General features: G+C 37.2%; 2 protein-coding genes across 3 annotated transcripts in view; one reads left to right on the top strand and one right to left on the bottom strand.

Annotated features, from left to right (window-relative positions):
- lmgA (anaphase promoting complex subunit lemming A) overlaps positions 1-11,193 on the bottom strand; it is a 51,143-nt gene extending 39,950 nt beyond the window's left edge. Inside the window, exon 1 of the mRNA XM_090400365.1 lies at positions 11,002-11,193. Within this exon, the coding sequence (XP_090256491.1) occupies positions 11,002-11,020 (19 nt within the window). The 5' untranslated portion in view covers positions 11,021-11,193. The remainder of the gene's footprint in view (positions 1-11,001) is intronic.
- Positions 11,194-11,543: 350 nt separating this feature from the next.
- The window catches only part of Hsp83 (Heat shock protein 83), a 140,073-nt gene continuing 139,425 nt past the window's right edge, over positions 11,544-12,191 (top strand). For both annotated transcript variants that reach the window (XM_090400363.1, XM_090400362.1), the window contains exon 1: positions 11,544-11,678. The gene's annotated coding sequence lies outside the window, so the exon portion shown is untranslated. The remainder of the gene's footprint in view (positions 11,679-12,191) is intronic.

The raw sequence follows: 12,191 nt of genomic DNA on the forward strand, positions 1-12,191 counted from the left end.
TCTTATTGATGTTAGAGCTCTGATTGAAGCGTAAGAGAAATCTTTTGTTTACAAACTCAGTTCTAAGACCACCTTCAAGGTCAGTGGAAAAAGGGGCAGCATGAATCAAACAGTGTTCCACAGTCTGGTAAAATGGATTAAAAGCACACTTAAGGGGAGAAAGAGAAGTCGGCATTAATAGAAGATCAAGAGAGTCATGCAGAAATGTTTGGGGGTCTTAAACCTTCATCCAAGATTCTGCGGAAGGATGAATATAAGGCATGGATCTTCAACCATCGAAACTGACATTTTTTCAGCTGGGACACACTGAGATCGGAAAGGGGTAAAGAGGAGAAGGAAGTCGATCCACAGCAAGATGTCCAATTCTAATGACGTTGTGATGGACAGTCGCCAGAAGCGATAAGCCATGGAGGGAGTAGCAGCGCTGGACCAGAATGCTTTGCCTCTTAGACGAATCTGCATATGCTCTGATCGTTGGACCCCTTCGCCCAAGTTTCAAGATGCTGGGAAATCGCGTTCCAGACACTGCCAACCATTTCAGATGGCGGTGCTTCGAGATTCTCTAAGGAAAAATCCAAAACCTGAGACGGAGAAGAAACTGTGAAGAAGTGCACTAAAGGGATAAAGAACTTATGCGAGTTGTTTATTACATATGATATAATAAACATACGTAAGAGAGCTTTCTTAGATGGATTGATACATTTACAGTCCTAAGATAGATATAGTCTGAGGGTATTTTATACAAGTTAATAGTTGGAATTTATAGATGTGTAGACCAGAGCATAATAATTTCCTAAGAAGTAATTGGGCTAGAAGTTTTCTTTTATTTCTGATTACAATGAATTCCAAGTTTCCTTTTGTTGCATAATTACGGAAGATTGATAAGGAAGTTTTGTTATATAATAGTTAGCTTAAACTAGAACTTATAAGTTTGTTGCAGTGATTCTTGTAAATTTATTGCATGATTGTGGGAAATTGATATTGAAGTTTTGTCATATAGAGTTTAGCCTAAACTGAAGTTAGAAGAAGCATTTTCTCATTGTAAGAGTTGTGCATTAAATCTTAGTATAAATAAACATGCTTGTTATATATTCATGGAGTGCTGCCTGATCTTTAACACGCAATGCACTGTTTCCAAATAAACTCAATCCTGTAAGTGGGAAATTAAATGATAGCTACAATAAGAAGCGCATAAAAGTCACGACTGTATATTAATCATTGAGAAGGAGTTTATGTTAGATAGAGGCCTACTGGAAGTATTATTATTTCTCATACCACGAAGAGACAACTAGTGGCGCAGTCGTTAATGAAAATAAATATCTAGTGTTCTCAGGTTTGAGAATAAAAATATGGAAGGTAGAGTAAATGAGAACATAGAGAATTGTATTAATATAGAATATGAAAGTATAAAATCTAAACACACAGAAGGAATAGGTATTGAGTAATAAGGGATAATTAAAGCTAGTAAAGAGATGGAAGGAATAGAGTTAAACAGAAATAAAGATAGAAAAGAGAACAACTACATGAAGTCTGAGGCTCAATTTTAAGCTACTGAAAACAATATAGGGATCAAGTGGTTTGCAGTCGTGGTTCCCCTTTCTTAGTTGCTAATGGATTCCCCTACTAATTATGCATGGTCCGAATTTTAACAAGTGGTAACTCAATTCTCAGAACAATCACAGACTCATGAGGTTTGAATTAAAGAAATACATTTATTTTAGACAAATACATTTATACACTTCAGTTAGAAAATTCAATTCTAAAGAACCTGAACTTCCCCCCTCTTAAATTTACATATCCAAAAAATTTTACTCTAAAATCTTATAGTATCAATCCCACACTCTTCTTTGTACAACTATATTCAGGCTCGGTTGTTAATTTCTACTAAGTTGCTCAGTTCCCATATATAGGAATAACACATATACATAGATACATTCTACAACCCTAGTGTGAAGCATATCAGACGTACTCCGTCGTGCAAAATTCACGAGACAATATTCTCTCGTATGTTCAGGCTTTATCCTCCCCAAAATTCAGTTAACATTTAAATTCAAATTTAATACAATGATAACAATGTTTCTTCTAACATAAACAGTCCGAAGCCTTGTTTCCCAGCTCAGCTTAAGCTTAGGGTGTCACTTGCTCTTTAGACGTAGATAGAATGTCCAAAGGATTACAGTCTTTAGATACAAAGCAGAAGTTGACTATATGGAGCTCCTTAACGTTCTGTTTCTTATACCCTCTTTGGTTATTATTCAACTTAATACGAAAACTTGCATCTTACCGTTCTTGCTTTTCTGGTAGTTATTGGGACTTCCTTAACTAGATTTTCGGGTTTCCTCACCATATATATATCTTATGGCGTCTGCAACATACTTCTATTCCTTTCGAAAGAGATTCACCTCTTTGCTGTTTTATACGTTGGCATGGCTAACCAACGGCTCTTTCTGGCAGCATTCCTTCGACGTGGCTACACTCGACATGGCACATACAGCAACCGGGAAAGTTGGTGCTAAGTATGGCGGCAAGCTTTGCAGCTGTCCAGGACTTCGATCAGGAACCAGGAACAGAAAAAAAGAGGCCGATTGAATTCCGTGCCGAAAGCTATATAGCTAATGTGAGCGCCCTCTCTTGGTGACTACGTCATGCACATAGCAGCGGCCGATTGGTCACCGCAGCTCCGAACTGTTTTTGACATGGCTCAATACATGTATTATCTTATATACATTTTTCAGTAATTATACATAATCTTCCTTTGTTAAATAATTCACAAACATCATCTATTTACATTATGGGTTTCTCAAAATTTACTTAATATCTACTAAAAAAATGTTTAGACATAGTTCTGAATAAATAAGATGCACATTTTCTTCTGGAGGCATAAGCATGTCCATATCCATGGCCTTTAACGTTACCTTATGTTGGGTCGGAAATAGGATGACTCATTAAAAGTGAATCATCACTTTTTCCGACACAACACCTCCTATAGGAGCTGCCAAACAGTGTGCCACCTTTTTATTAAATTACTCTGGATTTAGAGAAAGATGTTGAAAGTTTATTTTTCACTTGGTCAGGCTATAATAAATTTAGTTTAATCCTTTATCCAAGTGTGTGCAAACAAAGTTTGCACCTGAAAGTATCTTCAGAACTGGGGTAAAGTGGTACAACACCAGGCGACTCCTTGCATTATTATAGTCTGACCAAGTGAAAAATAAACTTTCAACATCTTTCTCTAAATCCAGAGGAATAAATATACTTTGCACAACATTAAAATGAATTCCAAAAAAAAAAAAAAAAAAACTGGAAATATAATAAATAATTTAATTGACTTATCTGATGAGAAAGTGAAATTTAGAAAAAACAGACTAGCAATAGATGGAATGTTTCAACAAGTTTGCTGTAACAGATTTCTCTGTTACAGCAAATAACAGAGAAATCATTAGAATACCATAAACCTTTTTACGTCTTTTATTGATTTAACTAAACCGTTTGATATAATACATCTAAAAGACACAATAACCACATTAAAAATAAGAAAAACATCACTAATTAGGAGCATATACACAAACAACAGTTCTATAATAAATACAGAATAAGTATGGACTGAAGAAATTAGAATAACCAAAAGAATAAGACAATGTGCCTCATTCACAGAACTGTTAATCCTAATTCTGAAAAAAAAAAAAAAATTATATATATATATAGAGAGAGAGAGAGAGCGAATACATACTTTTTAGTTGTACCTACATTATTATATATTAGCAAAATCTGGGCATATAAACAGGAGACACAAAGAATACAACCAAATTCTACAGTCTATAGGTACATCCAATTTCCCTGCCAGTAAATTGTCAACCATCATTCCTCTACTTTCTGTGGCATCTGTTAATACAGGAGCAGCAGCTGCACAGCATTCCTTTATTGCAAATAAAGAGATGCTGTGCAGCTGCAAACCCACCAAACTTGTTTCTCTTTTATTCTATCCATCTCTAGAAAAGCCTTTCTCATGAAGTATTCCCAAACAACTGCAACTCTTCAAAAAAAAATACATCAGTAAACTTCTATCTCAGTTCCCATCTGGACCACACACACACACACACAGTAGTGATGTGCTTATAAGTCTCTAGACCACTTAAGTATGGGATCAATATATAAAAAAAATGAAATGAAATTTATGAGAAGAACCATAAATACAAATTGTTAGACAAAAAGATATTTAAAAAAAAACTAAAAATAAAGCCAATAGGAAAAAAAAAAAAAAAAAAAAAGAAGGGAAGCTAGATAACACACAAATTAAACGGCCAATATCAACAATTAATGAAATCTAAAGCAATTAGGAAGAGAAAGCAGGATAGATCTCAAAAGAGGCTATTAAATTAAAAATGAGAACATATCATATGGTCTAAGATTCATAATTTAGCATTGGGACGAAACTGATTCATTAAGTTGCACCTTACTTAACTTGGGATGGATAAAATAATAAAAGAAATGAATAAAATGAAAAAATGTGGAATACAAATTAAAAATTAGAATAACTGAATATGCCGATGAATAATCCTACTAGCAGAAAATGAAGATGATTTACAAAGAATATTAAATACATTCCGAGGTACCGATGCTGGACCATGCCTTACTTCATGTAATATACATCTGTTATATTATCTGTAGACTGGTCTCTCCTCTTCCTCCCTTGCTTCTTTCTTTCTTCTATTCGTGCTCCTTCCCCCAAATGCTATTAGAGTATTCCAGGGGAATCTTTCCTATTTTGATGTGTCATTTCGTCTTGTGCTAACAGGACATTACCAAACACTGTAACATGATCAGGTCATCAAAAAATGGTCATACCACATCGTCTATCGCGCGGATTACCAAGGGACACGTTTGAAAAATATGTTACAGTCTCCCTTAGACACCACTCTGCTAGAGGAAACTCCACCAATGGGCCCGCTACACGTCTGGAGAGGTGTTCAGGGGCAGCGCAAAGAAATGGTTCTGCAAAAGGATAAAAATGGCAACGACAACAGTACCAGACTATGGCTTTAGGCAACTCAAACATCTTCTCTCTGACAGGGAAGGAGTTGGAACTGGTCGAGGAAGCCAAGCGCTACTGGCTAGACTTAGTCGGGTTTTCTTCGACCAAGAGGAGAGGCTCTGGAACTGTCGACTTGGATAAGGGATGGAAGCTCTACTACTCTGGTGGGAGCCTGACAATGTCTGCTTAGGCAGGTGTGGAGATACTCACAAGCCCCCGGCTGTCAGACTGTGTTGCTGAGTGAATCCTATTGGGGGACGGGTATGTGTGTTAAGGCTTCAGATGAAAAACCATGACTTGGCTGTGGTGCAAGCCTATGCACCTAATCTGGAGTCAGAATACTCTGTCTTCCTAGAGGAAGTGGATGCTGCATTTTAAAAGGTTGGCAGACATGGAATCAGTCCTGCTAATGGGTGACTTCAATGCACATGTTGGAATAGATGACCAGACGGTCATCTGTTCCAACATGTCGCCATTCCTCCTAACATGAGTTGGGAGGAACAGCGACCCTGACCTTAACGCGAATGGGTTGAAATTATTGGACTTCTGCTGTACTAACAGCTTGTCCATAATGAATACCTTTTTCCAGCACCGATTCTATTAGTATACCTGGTACAGGGATACACTAGAACAAAGGTCTCTGATTGACTTCTTTATAGTCTCAGCAGACCTATTTTCCTCAGTGTTGGACGTTTGTGTGAGGAGAGGGGCAGAACTGTCAACTGACCACCACCTTGTTGTCTGCACTTTACGGCTTCAGAAAAGATGCTACCATCAACACTGGTAGGCCTAAGCAGCTATACCGCATGAAATGGGAGGCACTGGAAAATGAGGCTGTGAGGAAGAATTTTGCAGATGACATTTCCTCCAGGTTCAAAGAGAGATTCCCAGGCATACTGCAGATGTTGAGGAGGAGTGGGAGCTGTTCAGAACAGCTGTCACTGCCTGTACATACTCATGCTATGGCAGAAAGCGGCTCAGTGTGGCAACAGTCAGTGAGAAAAGGACCACCTTGGTAGATCCAAAAAACTGTCCAGGCAAAAAAGGAGTACTACCTAACATGGCTTAGGGTCAGGTCACCTGAGAAGCGTTTCCGGTATGCTGAGGCACGAAAAGCTGCTGTTGAGGCAGTAAAGACAGCAAAGCAGAAGGCTTGGGAATCTTTTGGAGAAAGATTAGACTCATCCTATGCAAATGCAAACAAAGTATTCTAGCAGACCATCCACTGCCTTTGAGGGAGGAAATCGTGCACAGCAAGGGCAATTAAGGCCTCTGATGGTGCACTTTTAACAACTGAGAAGGATATCCTCCACAGATGGAGGGGAATACTTTGAGAGCCTTCTTAACCCGGGTGGCATAGCAGTTGTGGACAGCCAAGAGGTGCAGATCGGGGCAATGACTAGTCTCACAACAGAAGAGGTCCATTTAGCAATAAAATCGCTAAAATCGGGCAAGGCTGCTGGCGATAATGAAATTCGGCCCGAAATGCTAAAAGCCTTAAATCGAGATGGTGTTCTCTGGCTGACTCAAGTGTGTCAGGCTGCTTGGATATCTCGGTGAGCATCAAAGCAATGGCAGACAGGCATAATAATACCAGTCTTCAAGAAGGGAGACCAGAAGGATTGCAGTAACTATCTTGGCATCTCTCTGCTCAGCCTGCCAAGGAAAGTGTATGCTAGGTGCTTGGAAAGATGGTGCAGAAGCATAGTTGAGTCAAAGTTCCAGGAAGAACAATGTGGCTTTCGTTCTAGTAAAAGCACAACTGACCAAATCTTCACTTTAAGGCAAGTCTTTGAGAAATCTTAGGAATATGCCAAGAATGTCTACACATGTTTTGTGGACTTGGAGAAGGCATATGACCAGGTTCCTTGGGATAAGCTTTGGCAAGTAGTACAGGAGTATGGAGTGGATAGCCAACTATTAGCTGCCATCAAGTCCCTGTATGAATGCCCAGAGTTTTGTGTCAGGGTAAACAGCACAAAGTCTGAACCTTTCACAGTCTCCATTGGCCTCCGCCAAGGGTGTGTTCTGTCACCTCCTCCTTTTCATAATATTTATGAACTGGATTGATAGGCACAGACAAGGCAGTGAGTGTGTCAGAATTGGAAGATGTAGCATTGGATGTCTGCTTTTTGCAGATGACCTAGTTCTTCTTAGCTCTTCCACAGATGACCTCCAGCAGACCCTGGATAGGTTTGTAGCTGTTTGTGCAGATGCCAAAATAAAGATCAGTGTGGCCAAAACTGAAACATTTGTGGTCTAAAGACAACCATCCCAGTGCACTCTACATGTAAGGGAGTCCTAATGAGGCAGGTGGAGAAGTTTAAATACCTTGGGTCCATATTCACGAATGATGGAAAGTGGGATGTAGAGCTAGATACTCGAATTGGCTTAGCAAGCTCAATATTGCAGGAGCTTGGCTGTTCGGTAGTACTGAAGCGGGAGTTAAGTCAGAAGGCAAAGCTGGCTGTCTTCAATACAGTCTATGTCCCCATCCTCACCTATGGTCATGAGAGTTGGGTAATGACCAAAAGAATGCAGACACGAATCCAAGCAGCTGAAATGAGGTTCCTTCGAGGGGGTTGTGGGGCTGACAAGACTCGACAGGGTCAGAAGCTCTGCAATTCGGGAAACCCTCAATACTCAACCGCTGCTTCTCCATGTTGAGAGATCACAGTTACATTGGTATGGGCACCTGGTCAGAATGCCACAAGAGAGGTTCCCTCAGCAGGCCCTCTTTGACAAGCCAGAGAGTGGGAGGCCAAGGACTCGCTGGATAGATTATATTCAAAACCATGGGTGGACACGTTTGGGAATCCCACAAGAACACCTGAGCTTGGAGGCAGAGGATCGTGACCATTGGAAGTTCCTCTTGCAGCTGCTGTCCCCACAACCCAATTAAGAAAGGTGGGCCTTGAAGAAGTATGCATGTATTAAATACATTCAATAATGCAGCAGAAAAGAAAAATATGAAGATACCAAGAGACAAAACTAAAACCACAACAGTTCCCAGAGAACCCATACAATGAATTAGAAATCAAAGGAAAAATAATTGAACAAATTAGTAAAATAAAATATTCAGGAATAGAATTAAATATCTGGCACATGCACATACAAAATGAAGTAAAAGAACAAGCAATGAAAGCTAGTAAAGTATTTGGATATCTCAACAGCCTCATCTGGAGAAATAAGAACATAAGTAAAAAAAAACATTCAATTACTATTATTATGTACACTTCCAAGGAGTCCAAGATCTTATTGCAGGACACTCCACTCTATGCTACTTTAAACCTCCATCTATAAACCATGTCTCAATCCATCAACTACACATCATCTACCACTAATAGTATTTTTTTTTTGTCTAAATTGTATGTGTACTAGGGCCAATTTGCTTGTATGCAGCATGAAAAACCCTGCTACCTTGGTATGAGATCAGCTAACTTAGCTTAAATTGAAAAAAGCTCAGATAAAGATTTATTATTATCAACACCTGACCTCCATGGAGTCAGAGACTCATTGTGGGAGGTACTCACTGTTGCATACAATGCTCATCCAACCGCATCTTAAACTGATTCAATGTGTCCACATCCACAACACACTCAGGCAATGCATTCCACTCACCAACCTCTCTCCATGCAAAAAACCTGCTTCTCACTCCTTTGTTCACACCTTCCTTATACAGTTTCTAACAATGGCCTGTTGTTCTACTTCCCTCTCCAATTCTATGAAAAATCTCTTCCAGGTCTACCAATTTTTTCTTCGTGTGTAGAGGCTTAAGTGCTGTGAGGACATCATGTTGGAGGCTTAATGGATTTTTTTACAACACTCAAAAAGGATTAAAACAGAATTTAATACTTCCTATATTTCGTCCTAGTCACTAGGACATCTACAGGGATTACAAAAACAACTAATGTAACATGCACACAATTATCATACAATACAATAGATTTGGGAAACACTCATCACCAGAGGTCCCACCTTACATTCCAGGCCACCTATTACTGCTCTTAGAGGGCGCTCCACCTAGATAGGACTTTAGTGTCACCCACGTGGTTGGGCTTAGTATTGTATGATAATTGTGTGCATGTTACATTAGTTGTTTTTGTAATCCCTGTAGATGTCCTAGTGACTAGGACGAAATATAGGAAGTATTAAATTCTATTTTAATCCTTTTTGAGTGTTGTAAAAAAATCCATTAAGCCTCCAACATGACTATCAATTTGTCTTATGATGAGAATCGAATCCAGGTCTTTTTCAACTGAAGGATGAGTTCTTCCAACTATGGATTCTTAAGCATTACAGTGGTAGAAAGGAGTTGTTAGACCTGTACTAACATATGAAGGAACTACAAAAATTATACAAGTAAACAAATCCTATGAGATGAAAACATTAAGAAAAAACTGAAGTTGTGACAATATTAAAGAAAATCAGGAACTCATCAATCCATGGAAAACTGTAAAATACAGACAATAAATGATGAGATCAAAAAAAAAAAAAAAAATGAATATAAAAATCATAGAGAATGGCTACAGCATAACAGATGGGCAAATTAGACAAACTGGATACCAAAAGAGGAAGACCAAGGTGGAATGGTCTTGAAAACAGCAACACTATAAGAAACTAGGATTAATAGTGAATGAAGAGCGTAATGCATTTCCAGAGTAGATGGTGAATGCACCAATAATTAATGTAGAACATAAGACTTCCTGTGATAAATGTTGTAATAAATGATCAAATAATACTACACAAAATAATTAAAAACAAAATCAATAGAAGAAAAACTAAACAATTATAAACAAAAATGGATAGAACATGTAAACCAAATGGCAAACCTAAACAAATACCAAAATATAAGCCAACTGGAAAGAGAAGGCAAGGTAGACCTCAAAAAAGGATATTGGACGGATAATGAGACGAACAGACCAATATGGTCTATACCCGTAATTAGCGTAATGATGATAATACAACATTTCAAAATTAAACCTAATTCCATGATTATCAATAAAATAATCAGTGATGATGTGTAATTTAGTTTATAAGACGGTTTTAACTATACATGCAGAATTTGAGTTAATATTCTGGATGCTTTGTTAATATTTTTATAGCGGTAAAACATGACAATGGCAGCTAAGATATCAGGACTTTGTGATTATATTTATGATATTAGATTATATTTGTGATTATATTTATTAGCGGGAGAGAGGTTTGTTTGTTATAAATATGAATGAGACCGCACGTAGTAAGTGTTAATGCAGTAGGAAATGTAACAAAGGCACAAAAACACAAGCATCATTCATACATATGAGACCAGTTAACTCACTCACAGTGCACCACTACGGCGGAGGACTAAGATTTAGTAATATAGAAACGATAATCTAGCTCAACATAAAACTTTTTTGAAGCTTCAGGCAGTGAAATCAATCTAGCACCTAACGCCATTCACAAGCATCCATAATTGAATTTAGGACTAAGATTGCCGGTTATTCATTCTCCCTGATTTTCTGATGAAAAAGTAGAGCTGTGCTTTAGCACTAGGTGGGTACGAAAGTGCAACATAATTTTATTAATCATAACCACAGAATCTTAGCTTATTTATTAGATTTTTAATGTTTGATTAGTCTACTCCATTTTTCACTAATAACGTTTCGAATTTTAAGTTGTAGCTTTATTTATAACTCAAAATGAGTTGTTTGTTTTTTAAAGAGATTTACATTATTTTTTCCGCTTTGAATTCTTATGGGAAGCAATTTATTTCCTTTGAATCCTTTACTAACACAGCTAAATGCATTGTAGCATCAGCGGCGGGGGGGGGGGGGGAATCAACTATTATACTGCATAGTACTCTTTGTTGTAAACTGCAGAAAGTTCATAAAATTGCCTCGTCATCATCCAACCAAAAACAAGCTAAAATCGTTGTTATAGCAGCAACGATTAAAAATTGCAATAAATGCTACTAAGAAAGCACTCACTCTTTATTATGACTTTCATTTGTCTTGAATACACCTTTTTTAAAGTAAATTATAGGAGTGTATTAAGTAGAAATATTTTATTGCTTTTCAAATCTTCAGAAGTTTAATTTAATCGAACAACATATCTTTCCAACTAGTACCAATTTATTTACGTTCTTCACCCTGAAACAAAACGCCATTACAATAACAATTCAAAACTATCCAGGCAACGCACATAGATAATAGGAGTAGGAATCACAAAAATAAATAGCCGGATTTTGAATAGATGTCGCTAGATGTTACCGGAAATGATCTAGTAGAATGTGGAACAATCTAGAAATTTCTAGATCTTTAGCTATAACACATGTATCATTTCACTTCCGCTAATGAAACCCTTATATGCTTTTGAATATCTATAACAAATTTATTTTATTAATATAAAATATCATTCGTTTATACAATTAACAGTGAATGACTAACATTGGTTAATATGAAGTAGGATTTTTTGCAGTCCTTTCATTTATATATAAAACCTATAGAAGGAAATGCGTAGGAATACATACGGACTGCTCTCCCCCTCTTACTCTCGAATTTTCTTCAGCCTTTAAAACGGAAGCGTTGCGCCTTAGCAACCCTCAGATCCTCTTTGTTCGGTGCTTGGATATATAGCGTTCTTATAATTATAATAAAATTCAAAAGTAAGTTGAAAACGCAATTATGAAGGTAGTATATAAATTTTTTTTTATTTATGTATATATGTAATGCTTATTAATTGTATATTAAGTCTAATAATAGTTATTTTTCTTAAATGCTGAACGTAATCGAGAATATTCTGTTCTGTGTATATTTCGGTTCTTAAACGGAAATCCTTTAAATTTAAATAAGATCATTTCAAATATGATCAGAATGAAACGCTGCATTTTGAAAAAGTTAACGTTTTAACCGCATTCATCGTAAGTCTTCTGTTCTCGCAAGCTAACGAACCAGTACTCTCCTTTCAAGACTGAAATTTGTATAATTCATACATTCAAGCCAAAGCCAAATAAAATCTATTCGTAATTCTTGAGATCAGAAGACAATTGTTTTACTGATAATCTATGAAGGCAAAACACTATCAGCATTTTTAACGAAAACTTTTAACTATTTTCAGAAAGAGACCTTAAGTGCCTATTTGATATAGAAAATATTACCCATTAACGAAACACCATATC

The sequence above is a fragment of the Typopeltis vanoorti genome, chromosome 11, assembly GCF_054136105.1.
Source record: "Typopeltis vanoorti isolate ZY-2024b chromosome 11, IOZ_Tvanoo_1.0, whole genome shotgun sequence".
Taxonomy (NCBI): Eukaryota; Metazoa; Arthropoda; class Arachnida; order Uropygi; family Thelyphonidae; genus Typopeltis; species Typopeltis vanoorti.